The following is a 21,527-nucleotide window of genomic DNA, read 5'->3' on the forward strand; positions in this document are numbered from 1 at the left end:
CCGCCTATCCCCTCGCTGGGGGGGATTGTGATGTCAGTTCCGTCTTGGAGGCGATGGCCGGTTGTACAGGGCTGAGTAATGTGAAGAACTTGCTGCAGTTCATGCAGTATATGGGACAGCTGAAGGTGAGAGCGACCAGCGCCATGCAGTAAAATGGATTTACATTGACAAGCGTGCATTTCGTTGGATTATTTTCATTGCATGTAGTTTACGCTTGCACCGTAATAACCGGAATGGTAGCAGCTGCAGTTGTAGCGCGCGCACACACAGGGGGAACTCCCGTTGCTTCATTGGAATATATTGAGAGCATTGTTTCCTCGGATCACATAACCTTCCAAAAAGGAATCTTGCTTCATTGCTTTCGCGTGCCCCCCTGGCTGCTCACTCTGCAATGACACCACCCACACACCCTGTCTGTGTCTGGCTTCCTAATTATTATAGAATCCTTACAGTGCAGCAGGAGGGCACTTGCCCCATCAAATCTGCTCCACTAGTCAATGAGATCATGATGGATCCGCAGTTGCATGCACTGAAAACAGTCCCACCCAGGCCCTATCTGTGTAACCCAACATATTTACCCTGCTGATCACCCTGACACCAAGGAGCAATTTAGCATAGCTAATCCACCTAACCTGCACTTTGGAGTGTGGGAAGAAACCAGACCAACCAGTGGAAACCCACGGGGAGAATGTGTAAGTTCCACACGGTCACCCGAGACCAGAATTGAACCTGGGTTCCTGTTGCTGTGAGGCAGTAGTGTTAACTACAATGCAACCGTGTCTAAATAGACTTGCAGTTTGATAGCAGCTCACCACCTCAGGATGTCCCAAAGCACGTGAAAGTGCAAACACTGTTAAGACCATAGATGCAGAAGTAGGCTATTTGGCCCATCGAGTCTGCTCCAGTAGTCAGTGAGATCATAATGGATCTGCAGTTGTAATTTAGGAGGCACTGTGGATGATTGCACGCAGCCAGGTCCCATAAACAGCAAGGTACTGATCTGTTTTCATGATGTTAATTGAATGATAAATAGTAGTCAGAAGACCAAGGATAGTTCCACTGTTCTTTGAAATAGACATGATGTGGGTATGCTGGCGTTGGACTGGCGTAAACACAGTAAAAAGTCTGACAACAAATAGGTTGGACTAAAACCTGGTGTTGTCAGACTTTTTACTTTGAAATAGAGCCATGGTACCCTTTACAAGCACCTGAAAAAACAGATTGGGACCTCTAATTTTGTATGTGTGAAGGATTCAGTCAAGGGAATTAAAGAATTACATAGGTTGATTGGCCCGAAGTAGTCTGTTTTGGCGTTGATTCTCTACAAGGTGTCAACTTTGACCCAATGATTGTTTTTTCACTCGGTAGGTTTGAGACCTAATCCATAAACTTGAAGGCAAAAAATTTGGGCTGTGACTCAGTACAGTAGTTGGAAGTGCTGTCAGTGGGATGAGATGTTAAGCTGAGACCCTCTCTGTCCTTTTGGTTGGATGTAAAAAAATCCTGTGGCACTACTTGAAGTCATGATGTGGGTATGCTGGCGTTGGACTGGCGTAAACACAGTAAAAAGTCTGACAACACCAGGTTTTAGTCCAACCTATTTATTTGATAATATTCTCACAAGCTTTCGAGGGGACAGCCTCTTCGTCAGGTGAATGGAGAGTTCTGGCCTCAGACAGAGCATATAAAGCACAGACAGTTTAGAGATTACTGATTAAAATGCGAATCCTTACACCTAACCTGCTGTTCAAGCCACTTCAGGTCTTGAACAGCAGGTTAGGTGTAAGGATTCGCATTTTAATCAGTAATCTCTAAACTGTCTGTGCTTCATATGCTCTGTCTGAGGCCAGAACTCTCCATTCACCTGACGAAGAGGCTGTCCCCTCGAAAGCTTGTGAGAATATTATCAAATAAATAGGTTGGACTAAAACCTGGTGTTGTCAGACTTTTTACTGCACTACTTGAAGAACAGGAGTGTTCTCCTAGTGCCCTAACTGATATTATCCCCGAAGAAACACCTATACAAACAAATGACCTAGATGTCAATTTCAATGAGATTGTGCCGTCCACAGCTTGGCTGCTACTTTTCCCCTCAGCAGTGACTACACTTCAAATGTATTTTGCTGGCTGTAAAGTGCATTAGAATATCCTGGAGTCATGACAGATTCTATTTAGCTGGAAGCTCTTTTTATTTAGTTTACAATAACTTTAGCCTTAACCTCATGTGCCTCCTTGTTATCATATCCCATATCACCCTTTCTTTCAACAGCTTATCTAACCTATTGTTAACGTTGACGTGGTGTCTGCTTCAAAAACTCAAGATATGCATTCCACAGTCTCAAGAATCAAATGTAAAAATGTTTCTACCATTTTTTTGGTTCTAACTTTAGCATTTTAACCTATGTTCCCTCATTCACAGTCCCTCCATCACTGAAAATACTTTGTTAATCAGCCCAAATTTTTTGCTCACCTATTCACAATTTTAGTACAGCTCCCAAATCACTTCACAAACTTCTCAGTTGTAATAAATTTAGTGTACGTGAATTAATTAACAAACATTTTTCCCTAATCTGCCCAGTTGGAAACACTTCAAATGAGAGGAAATATTACAGCAGTCTTTAATACAATAAACAATTACTTGGTGAAAGACAGTAGTTTCCTTCATGCTGCTGTGATATACATCAGCCTGTTGCTCTTTGAGACACTTTAGACTATTAAAATAGTGATGTTTTTTATTTAATACCAAGCCAGGTTTTTAAAACTTTCAGTTTTGCCTCTTAGAATTTGATGAATATCATCCAAATCATTTCTATTTGATATGTTGTTGGAATACTGATTTCTGACTGTGTCCAATTAATATATATAACAATATCCTGTTAGTTGGATATTCTAAATTCTAATAACACATGTTACCATTTAAAAGTAATTCTTGGACCAATGGATAATCTCAGTAATAGTGTGATTATTAAACAGTGAATACTAGTTTGCAGAATTGTTGGGGCTCCACCTATACACCTTGGGTAGAATTTAAGGTGTTGACTGCAAGTAATCTCCAGTTTTATGAACAGTTTGAGTCATTTATAGAGGTGTTTGGAATTTGAATCTATATAATGTAACGTAGGTACAGAGGAGGTGTCAGGGTTAAGTTTTTCATTCAGAGGGTGGTGGTGAGTGGAATCGGCTGCCGTTGGTGGCGGTGGAAGCAAATTCGATAGGGTCTTTTAAGAGACTTCTGGATGAGTACATGGGACTTATTAGGATTGAGGGTTATAGGTAAGCCTAGTAGGTAGTGATATGATCGGCTCAACTTGTGGGCTGAAGGGCCTGTTGGTGCTGTAGTTCTTTTATGTTCTAGAATTGGCATCATCACTTGGGTCAAGTAGGTTTCTATTTGTATGCTGGAAAATAACAATTATATTTAAGAATCATTCAGTTAGAAGTGAACATCAATGAGGCAGTCAGGTTTGTGGTAACATTTTAAAAGAGTTACGGTTTGAAATAACTCCTCTGAGGCCAGTGTCCCTTTACCAAACTTGGATTTATTTGCACAGTAAGCACACTCAGACAGGTACTTCCTCATACACAATATAAATCTGACAGTCCATAGTATGTACACATGCAGCATTCCCTGATTGAACAAGCTGTTACTGTCTTAATCTAGGAGTTCGTATTCTAAGAGGTCCACATCATGGGCCTCATTAATGTCATTATAATTTTCATCTTAAATTTCCAGGTGGTTTTGAAGTACACTGCATAGTAGATGAGATACAGATGGCATGAAGACTTTGCTGCTGATTATTCTAAATTGTTATTGAGATTTGTAGATTTAAATGTAATTCCAAATTCTGTTTGTGGGTAACTGTTAATGGTAAATGAAAAACAACATATGGGCAGCAGATTTACACATGCACAGGACAGCTCTTTTGGCATTCTGAAGATCAATAATGAAAATTGCAGTCCCACAGTGAGAGTGGAATATACACTGTGTTACCAGGATTTCTGCAGCTTGTCTGCTGAAGCTACAGTGGATGAATGGCGAAACCCCTGACAAGTTGGTTGTTGGAAATAGAAATAGTTGGGGCTCCACCTATACACCTTGGGTAGAATTTAAGGTGTTGGCTGCAAGTAATATCCAGTTTTATGAACAGTTTGAGTTGTTTATAGAAGTGTTTGGAATTTGTATCAATATAATGTAATAAACTGCATTAGGAGTCTTATAATTGTCTGCTTTTTGTTTCTATAGAGAGTACCGCGAACAGGTTGGGTGTATAGAAATGTGGAACGGCCAGAGAGTGTGTCAGATCACATGTACAGAATGGCTATAATGGCACTGTTAACTGAAGATCAAAAACTCAACAAAGCTAGGTGCGGTACATCAGAAACTCGTCTTCAAGACATAATTTATTTCAGCAGAATGAAATATGGTCTTAAGTTTATTTGTTAGTTCATAATACTCTGCAGTTTTCTGTTTTTATCAAATCAGCAATGCTTATCAAATAACTCTAGCATAAGTAACAGCAAAATTAGTATAATTAAGATATTAAGATTTTTGAATTGAGTATACAACAATTGCATTTTCCATCTTTTCATAAGCAATTCAATTTTATGATTTTTTTGACAGTGGGTGGAATTCTCCCAAGCCCTCAGTGTTGATAGCGGGCACGGAGGGAAAAAAATGGCAAGAGGCCCTGAAATGTGTTTCATGCAGATGTGAATTTTCAGTGGGATTTTTTGCTGTTGCCGCCATGGTGGATCTGAAAATCTGCCAGAGACGGGCATGAACCTCATTTGTATTCTGTTAGTGGGATGCAATGAAGGCCCAATCCTCCCCTCTCCCTCATGCCAGATATTCTCTAATGCCAGTGAGAAAACACACCAGTGTGAAACATGTTTGGAACAAAGTGATGTGCTGCTGTCAGGACTCACCTAGAGCTACCTCTGGAATTTGGGAAGAAGTCAAAGATGATCCTGGAACACCACAGCAGTAGGTCAGGATCCTTCTGCAGGTGGACCTTCCAGATTTGGTGTCCTGATGGGGGTCCATCTTGCAAGCTCAATGTTCCTGGAGATTCTGTTCTCAGGAGGTCCACTTTCTTTCTTCAATAGTGAGTCGGTGATGTTGGACACCTTTTCAATATGGCATCTGGACATGACAGCAGACTATGTGCCATTTAGACCTGCCCTGCCACTGAATGCAGCACAAAACACCTGAGTGCATCATTAATATGGTTAGGTTTGGAAAATTTGTCATGTTTTCCCACCAGTCTCTGAATGAGGAAGCAGTCCATGTTCCCATCCTGCCACAGCACTTGGCCTCAAAATGGGAGCATTTGCCCATGTTTTTGCATGTTGTTAAACTGTATGCTCAATTACTGGTAACTGATGTTTATTAAACAGTCTGGAAGAAGTACAAAGAACAAAGTACAACACAGCACGGGAAACAGGCCCTTCGGCCCAACGAGCCCGCGCCGCCGTCCCACTGTCTCAGTGACCTATTCATGATTTTAGTCTACGCCTAATGTGTGAGGATCAGGGAGGTCCAATTTAGGGACAATTTAGTATCCAATCAATCAGCCTAAAAGCACATCTTTGGGGATGTGGGAGGAAACCGGAGCACCCGGAGGAAACCCACGCAACCACGGGGAGAACGTGCAAACTCCCACAGACACAGGCCCAAATCCATGTGTCCGCACAGCAACAGAGATAGTCTCTGAGCTATCATGTTGCCCTTGAGATGGTCCAGTTTAAGCACACTAACGACATGAAGCAATAGGCAACTCCCGAAGCAATGTCCAAGAGCAGCCCACTACAACCTGCTGCATGCATGCCCCTTGCTGGACTTAAATGCCTGTGGAGACAAAAAAATTCATTATTAAACAGGCAAAGATTGTAACATCCCTGAGGCAAAAACGTAATCCCAAGCCTACAATGTTTAGTAAGGCCTACTATATCCCCCTATATGTAGCCCGCTCATGTGGCTGTCTAAGTGACTCTTAAACAACCCTAGCGTGCCTGCTTCCACCACCTTACTCGGTAGTGCATTCCACACCCCCACTACCCTTTGCGTGAAAAACTGCCCTCTAATATTTGTCTTATACCTAGCCCCCCTCACCCTAAGCCCGTGACCCCTCGTTCTATCCATTTCTAATAGCGGAAAAAGCTTACCACCATTTACTCTATCTATCCCCTTCATAATCTTATAAACGACTATTAGATCCCCCCTCAGCCGACGTCTCTCAAGGGAAAACAGCTCAAGTTCATTCAATCTTTCCTCGTAAGACAGCCCTTCCATACCAGGCAGTATCCTGGTAAATCTCCTCTGCACTCTCTCCAGGATCTCTACATCCTTCCGGTAGTACGGCGACCAGAACTGGACGCAGTACTCCAAGTGAGGCCTAACCAACGTTCTATACAACTGCAACATCAGACTCCTACTCTTATATTCTATACCTCTTCCTATGAAGGCTAACATACCGTACGCTTTCCTCATCACATTCTGCACCTGCACCGACACCTTCAGGGACTTGTGCACTTGCACCCCCAGGTCTCTCTGCGTATCTATACTCCGGATAGTTCTACCTTTTATCGTATAACTCCCCTCCACATTATTCCGGCCAAAGTGCATCACCTCGCATTTCTCCGGATTAAATTCCATTTGCCATCTATCTGCCCAATCTACCAGCCTGTCTATGTCCTGTTGCATTGCCAGGCACTGCTCCTCAGTACCCGCCAATCCAACCATCTTAGTGTCATCAGCAAATTTGCTGATCACACCACCTACCCCCTCTTCCAAGTCATTAATATATACCACAAATAGAAGAGGTCCTAGTACCGAGCCCTGCGGCACACCACTGGTGACAGAGTTCTTCTAGCCACTACTGAAATATAATTATTCTGAAGACAAATAATTTGGGAATGCTGTCTTTGTAAAAACAGTGTTGAATAGCTAGAATGCAGCAAAATGTAACAGTGGTGCATGAAGATAAATATGGCTCCTGTTATTTTGTGTACAAAATGAACAGTGGCAGATGTGCTTGGAGGGTTTTGTTTTTTCTGGTGTCAGCGAAAGATATTTCCTTCTCACCTACCTCAGACAGCCAGGATTTTACAGAGGATACCAGATTTAAAACTAAAACTGTGAGATCTTGCAATGAAAATTATGAATAATTAATGTTCTTTCTAATAAGTAATTTGTATACTGTTGATGACGAGCCGTTGATGTCGTCTATATGGATTTCAGTAAGGTGTTTGACAAAGTCCCTCATGGTAGGTTGGTACAGAAGATTAAAGCTCATGGGATATGTGGTCAGGTATCTAGATGGGTAGAGAACTGACTTGCAAAGAGGAGTCAGAGAGTAGTAGTGGAGGGGTCTTCTTCTAGCTGGAGGTCTGTCACTAGTGGTGTGCCGCAGGGCTCAGTACTGGGACCTCCTCTTTGTAGTGTATATAAATGATTTGGAAGAGGGAGTAGGTGGTGTGATCAGCAAATTTGCTGATGACACCAAGATGGCTGGATTGGTGGGCAGTGAGGAGCAGTGTCTGGCAATACAGCGGGATATTGATAGGCTGGTTGATTGGGCAGATACATGGCAAATGGAGTTTAATCTGGATAAATGTGAGGTGATGCGTTTTGGCCGGAATAATGTAGGGGGGAGTTATATGGTAAAGGGTAAGCCTGTAAGGAGTATAGAATCGCAGCGAGACCTGGGGGTGCAAGTGCACAAGTCTTTGAAGGTGGCAGTGCAAGTGGAGACTGTGGTGAAGAAAGCCTATGGTATGTTAGCTTTTATAGGAAGGGGTGTAGAATATAAGAGCTGGAGTCTAATGTTGCAGTTATACAGAACATTGGTTAGGCCGCATTTGGCGTACTGCGTCCAGTTCTGGTCGTCTTACTACCGGAAGGACGTGGAGACTCTGGATAGAGTGCAGAGGAGGTTTACCAGGATGTTGCCTGGTATGGAAGGACTGGGGTATGAGGAAAGATTGAAGAAATTGGGACTCTTTTCCCTTGAAAGACGCCGACTGAGGGGGGATCTAATAGAGGTATATAAGATTATGAAGGGTATAGATAGAGTAAACAGAGGTAAGCTATTTCCTATGATAGAGACATGTAGGACAAGGGGCCGTGGACTTAAGGTGAGGGGGGAGAGGTATAACACAGATATTAGAGGGAGGTTTTTCACACAGAGGGTAGTGGGGGTATGGAATGCTCTGCCAAGTAAGGTGGTGGAGGCAAACACACTAGAGTCATTTAAGAGTAACTTAGACAGGCACATGACTGGGTTGGAGATTGTTTTAAATAAGGGTCATTTAGCATTGGGGCGTCCCTGGTAATGTGAATGGATATGGTATGATGATAATGTTTTTTTTCTCTTTTCATTCACAGGTTTTAAGTCGGTCCACCTTGTATCCAATGAGGGGCATACACGCGATGGGTCGTACTGGGGCTGCTCTTGGTTGTTCGAGATTGGCCTAGTGCTTCATGTCGTTAGTGTGTGCCTAAACTGGACAAGATACTGGGCAAGACGACAGCTCAGTGACTATCGCTGATTGCTGTGCAGACACATGGATTTGGGCCGGTGTCTGTGGGAGTTTGTGCATTCTCCCCGTGCTTGCGTGGGTTTTCTCTGGGTGCTCCGGTTTCCCCCCACACCCAAAGATGTGCTGTTAGGCTGATTGGCAGGAATAAATTGTCCCTAAATCAGTTTCCCTCAATCTGGATGGCCATAAAACATTAGACAGGGGTTGTGGGTGGAGAGGGGGACTGGTGGTGTTGAGATGGCGGCGTGGGCTCGATGGGCCTGTTTCCCGGGCTGATTTTGTTCTTTGTTCTTTGTTCTAATGTTGTAAAGTCTAAGTTGCATTATGGACTATAGAGAGGAATTTGTGAATTTTTGCAGCCTGCTTGACGTTTTGGCAAAATTTACCAAAGCTTTTCTCCTTTGTTCTTTGCAGATGTATAAAATTAGCGTTGGTTCATGATATGGCAGAATGCATTGTAGGTGATATAGCACCAGCGGACAACATCAGTAAAGAGGAAAAGCACAGGAGAGAAGAAGTAGGTTCTGAATTTCCCGGGTATAACTGTGGGGTTTATTATTGTGGGTTTTGTGTATTGAGTGTGGAGTGGTTCCACATTGCAGAAAAGACATATTATCAATGGTAATTGCAATTATTGGATCAGTTTTTAAAACTGAACTTTAAACTGACTTCATGTTCTAATAGCTTTCATTACTTCCTCTGAAAGCAGGAAAAAGAGTGTTCACCTTTTTCTACCTGTCGTGTGAAACAGTGCTTCTTGAGTTTACTTCTGAAAGGCCTACTTTTAAGATTATGCTGTCTTGTTTTCAATTTCCCCCCACCAAAGGACATAGTGTTTCTGTTTCTACCCTATTAAATGCTTTAATCAATTTAAATACCTCAACTTTCCAAAATTTAAACAAATACAAACTGAGTTTATGCAATTGGTCCTTTATGCCCAGGTATCATTTTGTTCATCTGTGCTGAACCCTTTCCAAGGTCGTTGTACCTTGGTGAGATTTGTTGCTGAAAACTGAATGCAGTCCTCCAGAGGGCAGCTGACCTAAGTACTTCGAAAAGAATTTAAAGAATAACGAAAAATAATTCACCATTCTCAGAGGGAAGATGGTCAACACTTCACTTTATGTCCTGAAGAACATTGTGTACAAATGCAAATTCTTGCTTTGGCAAATGGACCCTGATTTAAAAAAAAATGTTCTCCTTTCTTTCAGGAAGCTATGAAACATTTAACTGGATTGTTAAGTGATGATGTGGGTAAAGAGGTGTTGGGGCTTTGGGAGGTGAGTTATGGATTGGATTGAGTAAAATAATAATGTTCTAGTTGTGATTTTATCACAGGCGCAGTGAGGAAAATGGCCTTTGATTTTCTCATGATTACTGATTATGTTTTTAAAAAATTAACGTCAGTAACTCTTGTATGTCCTACAAACCAGAGAGTCCTTTTAACCTGCCCCATATCAATGTAAATGTAAGAAACCCAGGAATCAAAGAGAGAACCCTTGGGTCTGGAACTCTAGTTTACTGGAGTGTTTCCCATTGTATTCACGTCTTGCATGTCTCTCATTTCTTAGTAATCAAAGGTGGACCTGGTATTAAAGGTGTGGCCTGACCAATTTGGATCATTGTCACTTCTGATTTGTATTCTACTGCTTTGATTATGTAATTAGCAGGGAGACCAATGTGGGGTCTTTCCTCTCAAACATATCTCTCCAAGACCAACCTCTTACTCCAATTATCCCTTCTTCACTTCATTCTCGATCACTCATCTATTTCCCCAGTCCTCAAGAAGGTGACATTGTTAAAGATTCCATTTCCTCCTACATTATCCCCCACCTGCATTAATACTGCCATCTTCATTGCCAACCCCCTTCTAATGCGCCCCCACCCCAACTCAAAATAAAAATCCTTAATCAACCACTCCTCTAAATCTATGGGCTCATTTTTCATGTCTCTTCAGTCAGCTACTGTCAACCCCCTCACCCTCCTCCCTCTGACCCTCCACTCCCTCACCGTCAAACTGTCACCTTCACCTCCCTCAAATCCTCAGCTCCTTCAGACTCTCAAACAATCAACCTCAAACCATCAACCTCCAGTCCCTGAGCCTCAAACTGTAACCCTCCACTGCCTCAGACCCTCCACTCACTCAGCCTCAAACTGTCACCCTTAGAACCCAATCCTCACTCCTTCAAACTATCACCTCCCTCAGACCCTCAAGCCTTCCACTTCCTCACCCTCTTCCCTCATTAACCCTCCTCCTTGAGTTATCCTCACCCCTCTGTCACCCTCAACCCCTTGGTTCCATCACCCCCTCCCCCACCATTTCCTCACCCCCACCCCCTCTCCTGATAGATTGGGAAATGTCACTTAAAGTGGTGACGGTGGATAGGCATTGGCAAACATTCAAGGAGTACAAGCATGACCTCCAGCAACTGTTTATTCCTATCTGTTGCCAAAACTAAAACTGGAATGGTGGCCAAACCATGGCTTACAAGAGAAATTAGAGATAGTATTAGCTCTAAGATGTATGGGTTAGGTGGATTGGTCGTGCTGAATCGCCCCATAGTGTCTGGGGACTAGCTAGGGTAAATACGTGGGGTTACGGGGATAGGCCAGGGTGGTCAGCGCAGACTCAATGGGCCGAATGGCCTCCTTCTGCACTGTAGGGTAGTTACAGGCAAGATGGCATGTTGCTGATTGACAGTAGCTGACTGAAGAGACATGAAAAATGAGCCCATAGATTTAGAGGAGTGGTTGATTTAAGGATTTTTATTTTGAGTTGGGGTGGGGGCGCATTAGAAGGGGGTTGGCAATGAAGATGGCAGTATTAATGCAGGTGGGGGATAATGTAGGAGGAAATGGAATCTTTAACAATGTCACCTTCTTGAGGACTGGGGAAATAGATGAGTGATCGAGAATGAAGTGAAGAAGGGATAATTGGAGTAAGAGGTTGGTCTTGGAGAGATATGTTTGAGAGGAAAGACAGGATAAGCTGCAAAGTGTTCAGGGATGGGTTAGTGGGGAGCTTGGGATTGAGGAACAAGAAGAAACTAGCAGGGACAACTGTGCAGATGATTTTGATTGTAGAGTTAAGAAATCACTGGAGGATGCAATAGAATGAACATAACATAAGAAATAGGAGCAGGAATAGGCCATCTAGCCCTTCGAGCCTGCCCCGCCATTCAGTAAGATCATGGCTGATCTGAAGTGGATCAGTTCCACTTTCCCGCTTTCTCCCCATAACCCTTAATTCCCTTGTCTGTCAAAAATCTATCTACCCGTGACTTAAATATATTTAGTGAGGTAGCCTCCATCACTTCAATGGGCAGTTGAAGTGGTGGAGGCTACCTCGACATGGGGTTTCAGTTGTGGATAAAAGATGTCTAAGAGTTGGCTTTCAAGATGATTTTGTAGTAGGTGATTGGGACTGAGATGGAATACATAAAGCTGTACGAGATCATGTCAAATCAGACAAATCTTATATTGGCCAGTTTTATACACTTTGTGAGCCTGTGCCTCAACGATGAATGTACCAAGAAGAGCAACAGAGTTTGGAAATGCTGATCAACTTGCTAGGCAGATCACATATGGAGGCAAGAGGTTCAGTAGGTTGACTATTATTCATTCATGAGATCTGAGTGTTGCTGCCACTGTCAGCATTTGTTACCATCAATAATTGTCCTTAAGGTGATGATGAGTCTCCTTGTTGAATCACTGCAGTTCATATGGTGTAGGTGAACCAACAACTTAGTTAGGAAGGAATTTGACCTGATAATGATATAGAAGTGATATAATTCCAAATTCGGATGTTGTTTGGCCAGTTCGACACACTTAGAAGCATGAAGGAGGCAGAAAGTGCCATAGAAAGGAATTTTAAAGATGTAGTCACACCCAAGGTTCAGGCAGATATATGGGTGACTGCTAGAAAGTGCAGGAGTTTCCAGTGGCTGTCTCCCTGTCAAACAGGTATATTGTTGGGGTTGGCGGGGGCGAGGGGTCAGATTGCCTATCAGCAACCAGAGCAATGGCACTACAGCTGTCTCCATTGTGCAGCAGAAAGGGTCAGTGTGCAATTGAGAGTAATAATAGGGGACTAGATATTCGCAGGCACAGATGGGCGTTTCTACAGCCACAAAAGAGTCCAAGATGGCGTATAGCCTCCCTATTGCCAGGGAGGTGGGTGGGTGCAGAACATTCTCAATGGAGAGCGAGCAGCCAGAGGTCATGATACACATTGGTACTAATGACATAGGTGGGAAGAGTGACAAGGTCTTGCAAAGGAAGTTAGGTAGTAAGTTGAAAAGCAGGACCTGTAGGGTTGTAATCTTGGGATTAGTCTTGTGTTATATGCCAGTCAGCCTAGGAGTAGGAAGATAGTACAATTAAATATGTGGCTAAAGTGCTGGTTTAGGAAGAGCGCTTCAGATATGTGGATCATTGGGATGAATTCTGGGACAGGTGGGACCTGTACAAGAAGGACAGGTTGCACCTAAACTGGAGGGACAAAAATATCCTGGCGGGGGGGATTTATTGGTGTAATTTGGGAGGGTGTAAACTCTTGTGGCAAGTGGGTGGGAACCAGAAAAGTAGGTCAGCAACTGAAATGACCAAGAAGGCATTAGAGCCAGTAAGGCAAAGAGGTTACTGAACATGGTGGGACTGGTGGTCTGAAGTGTATTGTTTTAATGCGAGGAGTGTGACAGATCAGGCAGATGAACTTAGAGCTTGGATTAGTGTATAGAACTATGATGTCATAGCTATTACTTGTTGAGTGGGACAAGACTGGCAGCTTAACATTTTGGGATTTGGATGTTTCAGGTGTGACAGCGAGGGATTTGGGGGTGGGCTTGTTGCATTACTGATTAGGCAGACTATCACATTGTACTGAGGGAGGGTTACCTTGGAGGGCTCATCCAGGGAGGCCATATGGGTGCAGCTCAGGAATAAACGCAATCAATTTGTGGTGTACTACAGCCTTCCAACAGCCAGCGGGAGATAGAGGAACAGATATGTGGACAGACTATGGAAATATGTATAAAAACAGGGTGATTTTAATTTCTCCTATAATGACTGGGACTTCGATGGGGGTAATTTGTTCGGTGCATCCAGGAGGATTTCTTGTAGCAATATGTGTACAGGCCAACTACGGAAGGAGTCATACTAGTCCTGGTATTGGGAAATGAGCCTGGCTAGATGATCAAAGTTTCAGTGGCGGAGCATTTTGGAACAGTGACCATAATCCATAAGTTTTGTTACTGCTGGATAAGGATAAGAGTAATCCTCAGTTGAAAGTACTAAACTGGGGGAAGGCTAACTACAGTATTAAGCAGGAACTGGAGAATATAGATCGAGGGAAGGGTTGTTGTTGGAGGATAAATCCACGTCTGCCATGTGGAAATTTTTAAGACCAGTTGATAGTGTTCAGGACCAGCATGATCCAATGCAGTAAAGGATAAAGACGTTAAGACTCTGGAGCTTTGGATGAAATTGTGAGCTTAGCCAAAAAGAAAAAGGAGGCATATAAAAGATTTAGGAAACTGTAGACGGCAGAGCCTTTGAAGAAAATAAAGAAAGCAGGAAAGAACTTAAACATGGAATTAGAAGGGCAAGAAGGGGCTGTGAAATGTCCTTGGCAAATGTGATTAAGGAAAACCCCAAGGCATTTCTATATGTATAAATGGAGCAAGAGGGGAGCTAGGGAAAAGGCATGCCCACTCCAAAGAACCATAGAACATTACAGCACAGAAACGGGCCATTTTCCTGCTTGGTCCCACCAACCTGCACCTGGACCATATCCCTCCACACCCCTCTCATCCAGGTACCTGTCCCAAGTTCTTCTTAAATGTTAAAAGTGAACCCGCATTCACCACTTCATCCGGCAGCTCATTCCATACTCCCACCACTCTCTGTGTGAAGAAGCCCCTCCCTAATATTCCCTTTAAACTTTTCCCTCTTCATCCTTAACCCACGTCCTTGAGTTTTTTTCTCCCTTAGCCTCAGTGGAAAAAGCCTACTTGCATTCACTCTATCTATACCCATCATAATTTTATACACCTCTATCAAATCTCCCCTCATTCTTCTATGCTCCAGGGAATAAAGTCCTAACCTATTCAACCTTTCCCTGTAATTCAGTTTCTCAAGTCCCGGCAACATCCTTGTAAACCTTCTCTGTAATCTTTCAAAGTTATTAATATCCTTCCTGTAATTAGGTGAGCAAAACTGCACACAATACTCTAAATTCAGCCTCACCAATGTCTTATACAATATTCCAACTCTTATACTCAGTACTTTGATTTATAAAGGCCAATGTATCAAAAGCACTCTTTACGACCCTCTCTCCCTATGACGCCACTTATAGGCTTCAAAAATAAAGGAGGGAATTTATGCTGGAGCTGGAGAAGGTGGGTGAGGTCCTTAATGAATACTTTGCATCGGTATTCTCAAAGAAGAAAGACATAGTGGATGTTGAGTCTAGAGAGGGCTATGTTGATAGTCTAGGGCATGTTGATATAAAAAAGGTGGTGTTGGGTGTTTTGAAAAGCATTAAGGTCCTGATGGGGCCTATCCCAGAATACTGAGGGAGGCAATGAAGGAAATTGCTGGGGCCTTGTATGAAATCTTTGTATCCTCTTTTGTTGCAGAAGAGGTCCTAGAGGAATGGCGAATGGTCATAGAACATAAGAAATAGGAGGAAATAGGCCATCTAGCCCTTCAAGCCTGCCCCGCCATTCAATAACAGCATGGCTGATCTGAAGTGGCTCAGTTCCACTTTCCCACTTTCTCCCCATAACCCTTAATTCCCTTGTCTGTCAAAAATCTATCTACCCGTGTCTTAAATATATTTAGCGAGGTAGCCTCCACCACTTCAACGGGCAGAGAATTCCAGAGATTCACCACCCTTTGAGTGAAGAAGTTCCTCCTCAACTCCATTCTAAACTGCCCCCCCCGCCTTATCTTGAGGCTGTGCCCTCTAATCCTGCTGTCCTTCCTGAGCGGGAAGAATCTCTCTACCTCTACCCTATCCATCCCTTTCATTATCTTATACATCTCCATAAGATCCCCCCTCATCCTTCTAAACTCCGAGTACAGACCCAGTCTACTTAGTCTCTATTCATAGTCTAACCCCCTCATCTCCGGTATCAGCCTAGTCAACCTCCTCTGCACTCTCTCCAAGGCCAAAATATCCTTGCGCAAGTGCGGCGACCAAAACTGCACACAGTACTCCAGCTACAGCCTCACCAGTGCCCTGTACAGTTGCAGCAAGACCTCCCTGCTTTTATATTCTATCCCCCTCGCTATAAAGGCTAGCATCCCATTCGCCTTCTTGATCCCCTGCTGCACCTGCAGACTGGGTTTTTGCGACTCATGCACAAGGACCCCCAGGTCCCTCTGCACCGTAGGATGCTGCAGCTTTTCGCCCTTTAAATAGTAATCCCTCCTACTATTATTTCTGCCAAAGTGGATAACCTCACACTTGCTAACATTATACTCCATCTGCCAGGTCCTCGCCCACTCGCTCAGCCTATCCAGATCCCTCTGCAGACTTTCCACACCCTCCGCACAATTTGCTTTTCCACTCAACTTTGTGTCATCAGCAAATTTTGTCACCCTACACTCAGCCCCCTCCTCCAGATCATCTATATAAATGGTAAATGGTCATGTTGTTCCTTTGTTTAACAAGGGCAACAGGAATAATCCAGGAAATTAAAGGCTGGTGAGCTTTTTTGTCAATGGTAGGGAAATTACTTGAGAAAATTTTTAGGGACAGGATTTACTCAGATTTGGAAAAATATGGGCTTCTTAGCGAGAGGCAACATGGCTTTATGCAGGGGAGGTTGTGTGTCTCAAACCCGATTGAGTTTTTTAGGACATGACTAAATGATTGAGGCCAGGACTGTGGATGTTGTGTACATGGACTTTAGCAAGGCCTTTGGCAAGGTCCCTAATGGCAGGTTGACACAGGGTAAAGTCACATGAGATCTGTGGTGAGCTGGTAAGATGGATACAGAACTGACTTGGTCATAGAAAACAGAGTAGTGATGGAAGGGTGTTTTTTTTTGACTGGAGATCAGTGCTGGGACTCGTGTTGTTTGATTGAGGAGAATGTAGGCGGTCTGATTAGTAAGTTTGTAGACAACAGATTGGGGGAGCTGCGAGGAAAATTGCCAGAGTTTACAGCAGGATATAGATAAGCTGGAGACTTGGATGGAGAAATGGCAGATGGAATTTAATCCAGACAAATGTGAAGTAGTGCATTTTGGAAGGTGTGATACAGGAGGAAAGTAAGTGGAATAACTCTTAGAAGCATTTACAGAGGAATCTAGGCTACAGGTCACAGTTCCCTGCAAATGGCAACACAAGTTGCTCAGGTCCAGGTCTTACTGCAATCTTTGACAGGTGGAGGAGGATTAGAGGAAGGTGGGAGCTGGAACAGGTTTCTGTGGATGAATGGTGAGGATAAGAAGTGTTTTGGGCGAGAGCAGGATGAGGTCCTTAAGGGAAGAAAACTTCCAGAAGAGGAAGGGGATAAGGTGATTTGCAAACAATATCATCACCGGAATGGTTTGGGTGGGGCAGTCAATAGAATGTGTGACCACATGAGAAATCAGTGAGGGAGAAGCATTTATCTTCCGTAAGAGTTTGCTGTCGGGAACTCGCCATCAAATATTATACTTGATGAGATTATGGATGGTAAAGGCCTTATTCATGAAGGACCGAATATTCTGGAAGGTGAGATGAAGTAAGGTTGAGATGAGAGAAATGCCAGCAGGGACAGATAAGTGATCGAGGTGTGTCTGATGGAGCACTGTACTCACTCCAGAGCCTGTAGGATTGAGAAGTATCTGACGAATTATCATCCAGACTCGAAACATTGTCTCTATTCTCTGCCCACAGATGCACTCGGACTGCTGAGATTTTCCAGCATTTCATATTTTTGTATCATTTTTCAGCTTGTACTCAACATAATTCTGCATTATTTGAAAATAAACATGTTGACGTATGAAGTTGGGATTGATTCAGCTGTGATGTCCTTCACAGTTTCATAGTCTGTTTGTATTCACTACCTCTCATATGATGATTGAACACTTCGGAAATAAATTGGAATACTGCCAGTGTTCGAATTTATGAAGCACCTTTCAAATTCGGTACATCTCAAAACATTCCGTAGCCCACAAAGTGCTTTTGAAGTGCATTTCCTGCTCTGATGCGGGCAACTACAGTGTCAAGGTTTAACATTGTAATGAGATAAATGATCAAATCTGTGTTATTTGCAGGATAACGATTGACCCAATACATTGGGGAAAAAACTCAATGCTTTTGGGATCTTTTACAACTTGAGGTCAGGAAGGATTTCATATTAAGGTTTCATCACATCCTGTTCCGCTAATTTTTGAGGAACTAGAAGCCTGACCCTGCTGGCGTAAAGGTGGGGGCAATCAAGGACTCCCAGAGGGTTGGGCACTGGGGGTTGCCTTCTGGGCACTGCCACCCTGGCAGTGCCAACCTGTGCCCGTGCCAAAGGGCCAATGCTCAGGGAGCACCTCAGCACTGCTCATTGGGCATGTGATAGTGCCAAGGGGACAATCGGTGGAAGGAAGGAGCCCCAGCGATCGGGGGATGGGGGAGAGGTGTTGCGGAGGTCACGGAGCTGGCCAGTGATTAAGCTGACCAGCAATGCAGAGCCACTGCCTATGCACTGATCTCGTATGCGCAGTGGTCTGCTCAATGTGCTGATTTGAGCCTCTCCAGAAGGGATAGACATCCCCTAGTTTTTAATGATATTCACACTGGTGGTCTCTGCAAAGCAGTGTGTGGGAGATTCTTCTCTGAACTCCCACTGAAAAAACCAGTGCGAATTACTCGTTTTCATGTGAACTCAACACTTTGAATTTTTTGGGAGAATTTTGGCCTGCATATCTGCTAGCTTAAAACTTCCTTAATTCTGTGCTGAAGTGTCAGCCTAGATTGTGTTCAAGTCTCTGAAATGGCACTTGGACTGACACCACTGCCACACAAAGAAAACAGATTTAGATAAAAGTAGAAAAAAAAGTGATGTTAAGATTGCTTAACCATTTAGCAACGTATCACAGAATTGAGCGAACTGCTCAACTTGGTGGTTGTGATGAATTGTGGACTGGTACGCAACCGTTTATCCCAGATTTTGTGCTTGTTTCAACATGACTTTTCATCCATGGATATATGCAATATCTTCCATCTGCTAGAGTATTTTTATCTGAATATACCTTTTCTGTAGGAATATGAGAACCAGTTAAGTGCTGAAGCCAAATACGTGAAAGAACTAGATCAGTTTGAAATGATTATGCAAGCTTTTGAATATGAACAGCTGGAACAAAAGCCTGGTCGCCTGCAGGAGTTCTACGATTCAACAAAAGGTTAATGTTATTCTTGTCCCCTAATAATGATTTAAAAAAAAATATAATTGTACAGTAGTGGCTTTTTAAGGCTTACTCCAGATCCTATTCCATGAATTGCAGTTAACTGAGTGCTGCAGTTCTATAGCACACATTTTCAAGTTATGGTTGCAAGCACGCTGTGGGCTGAATTAAATGACTGAACTTGTAACCACTGTGATGCATTGCTCTTCAAAACTGAACTAGCCTCGTAGGTCAAGTATTGAAGGCTAGTGGTATCTATGGAAAATTTCACTGCACTGTTCTTAAGCGAATAAGAATATTTAGGTGATCTGCTAAATAAATGGGATTATCACATCACATGCTAAGCTATGTGTAAAAAAATTATGTAACTAGTTTGCTTAGTATTGTTTTGACTTATGATCTTGTATTTTGCAGGAAAATTTCATCATCCTGAAATTCTTCAACTGGTAGCAACTTTAAATGCAGAAAGAAATTCTATACAAACAAAATCCAGCACCTCAGAGAGACAGTCTTCTTGGAAGAGTAAATCAAACACATTGCCTCAAAGCACAAAACTCTAGGACAGCATTGTGGGTTTAATGGAGTATTTTTTTTAATTGTATCGGTCTTCAAAATTTTAGTTGCATCGAGATGTTCCAACATGTGGAGAAATTTAAAATCAAGGCTTTTCCAACCTTTTAATTCTCATTAGTGGTAGTTTTAAATATATAGGTGAAATAGACGTGAGCGCTGTGTTGGGTTGCAAAAATTTGTCAAAAACTTCTGCCAATTTGAATATGAAAATTGGAGATGGAATCTGATGAGTATGGCACCCATATTTGCATTTATAAGGAGTACTCACTTCATTTTGGATGGAAGTACTTGCCACCTAAGCTTCAGCCATTGTTTTTTCAGCATTTTAAAAGTGCTCAATAGCTGTTTAATTAATAGTTGATCGAACATTAGAAAATGACTAGTAACTATTTAAAAAATAAACTATACATGAAGGCTGTGCATGAAAAAAATCTCAATTGAAGATCTTCATGGTGAGAGTAGTAACTTTGAGCGAGACAACTTTACAGTTTCGCTGCTCTGAGAACAGTTGTTACTTTTACACGAGTTCACTTAAAAGGATTGGTTTGTCTTGTTTTGGGCAGTTCACACTGTCCATCAACTGAAGGCATGACAGACTGTAGTAGGTGAAAAGAGTTCTGCAGTAAGATTTTACCCATATCCTATATACATATATAAAAACCTGTTTCAGTCATTCCTCTAGGCAGCTCTTATGGGGACTTAAGGTTACAACCAAATTTTGTGGTGTAATGCAAATCTCAATGTTAAATTGTATTAGATGGCACTGGATACAATAAAAGTGTGATGGTCAACCTCAATCTTGTCTTTCTTTTAAATTGACATTGCTTTAGTTTTACTTGCAGTCCTGATGATGCTTAATTTAACACTGCAGGCTCAGCTTATGAATAGCCAAATACCATCTCAATAGAAATAAGTGACTGGGAACTAAGTTATTGTTGAGGCAGTTGAGACAACTTTTATTTTGCACCTACTTACACTGAATAACACCATCAGCTGATGAAGGAGAGCACGCTGAAAGCTTAGGATTTCAAACAAACCTGGTGGACTATAACCTGGTGTCATGTGACCTCATCTTATCCATCTCAGTTCATTATCCCCCACCTCATGATAACAGTATGGAGTACCTGACCCAGGGAGGGAAACATCAATTACAATTCCTACTGCCAGACTACAAACTAATGTGTCTTGGAAAATGCACAAGTGCTACTGTAATCACCTAAGTACAAGATCAAATTCTGCTGAGGTTGTATTAGAAGCCTGCTGCCTCTGGAACCATAGAAAATGGAACTAACTCAACCAGGTAACTTGCACACATCATTCCCTCATTTGCTGACAATTAATTGGGGGCCTACAAAAAGTTGCAACACTAATAAGAATGCATTTTATAATGCCTCCTTCATGTCCTCTGGCTATCCTAAAGCTCCTCAGCCAGTGGGGTTTGAAGTATAGTCAGCTATTTTTTTTAATCGGCAAATACGCCTCACTAACAGCAATAAGTTTTCAGCACTGCTGGCTGAAAGTTCGCTAGTACATTGCAAAAACTAAATTTTCCCATGAAGACATGTTTCTCACTTATGTCCATTTAACAGGGAAGTCTTCCTGGAAAGATTATTAGTACACACACACAATGCATTGCATTCCACTTCAGGGACTTGAACATAAAAGATCAGGGATGACAATCCCATACAGTATTGAGAAGTGATGCACTATTGATACAGTCTTTCACGTGAGATGTTAAACTCTGTTTATCCTTCAGAAGATCCCATAGCATTATTTGAATAATAGGGGAGCTACCCCTGACCAATATTTATCCCTTTACCAACATCACTAAACTAGGTATTCTAATCATTATCACACTGTTGTACAATGGTACCATGTGTGCAAATTTGTTACATATACATTAAAATAATTATATTTCAAGTTTACTTCATTGGCTCAAAAGTGCTTTGGGAAATAGATTCTCAAAAAATGTGTTCTGGGATATTGTATAACCAAGTCTTAGGGAATCTTGAACCAGTA

General features: G+C 42.5%; 1 protein-coding gene across 1 annotated transcript; it reads left to right on the forward strand.

Annotated features, from left to right (window-relative positions):
* The first annotated feature begins 45 nt into the window (after positions 1-45).
* Positions 46-20,305, forward strand: hddc2 (HD domain containing 2). Its single transcript, XM_080193311.1, has 6 exons — positions 46-125; positions 4,244-4,365; positions 8,956-9,058; positions 9,753-9,821; positions 18,794-18,932; positions 19,350-20,305. Exons 1-6 carry the CDS (start codon positions 54-56, stop codon positions 19,493-19,495), a joined length of 651 nt encoding a protein of 216 aa, XP_080049437.1. The 5' UTR covers positions 46-53; the 3' UTR covers positions 19,496-20,305.
* Positions 20,306-21,527: the final 1,222 nt, after the last annotated feature.

The sequence above is a fragment of the Carcharhinus amblyrhynchos genome, chromosome 7 (assembly GCF_965287045.1).
Source record: "Carcharhinus amblyrhynchos chromosome 7, sCarAmb.v2.hapA, whole genome shotgun sequence".
Lineage (NCBI taxonomy): Eukaryota > Metazoa > Chordata > Chondrichthyes > Carcharhiniformes > Carcharhinidae > Carcharhinus > Carcharhinus amblyrhynchos.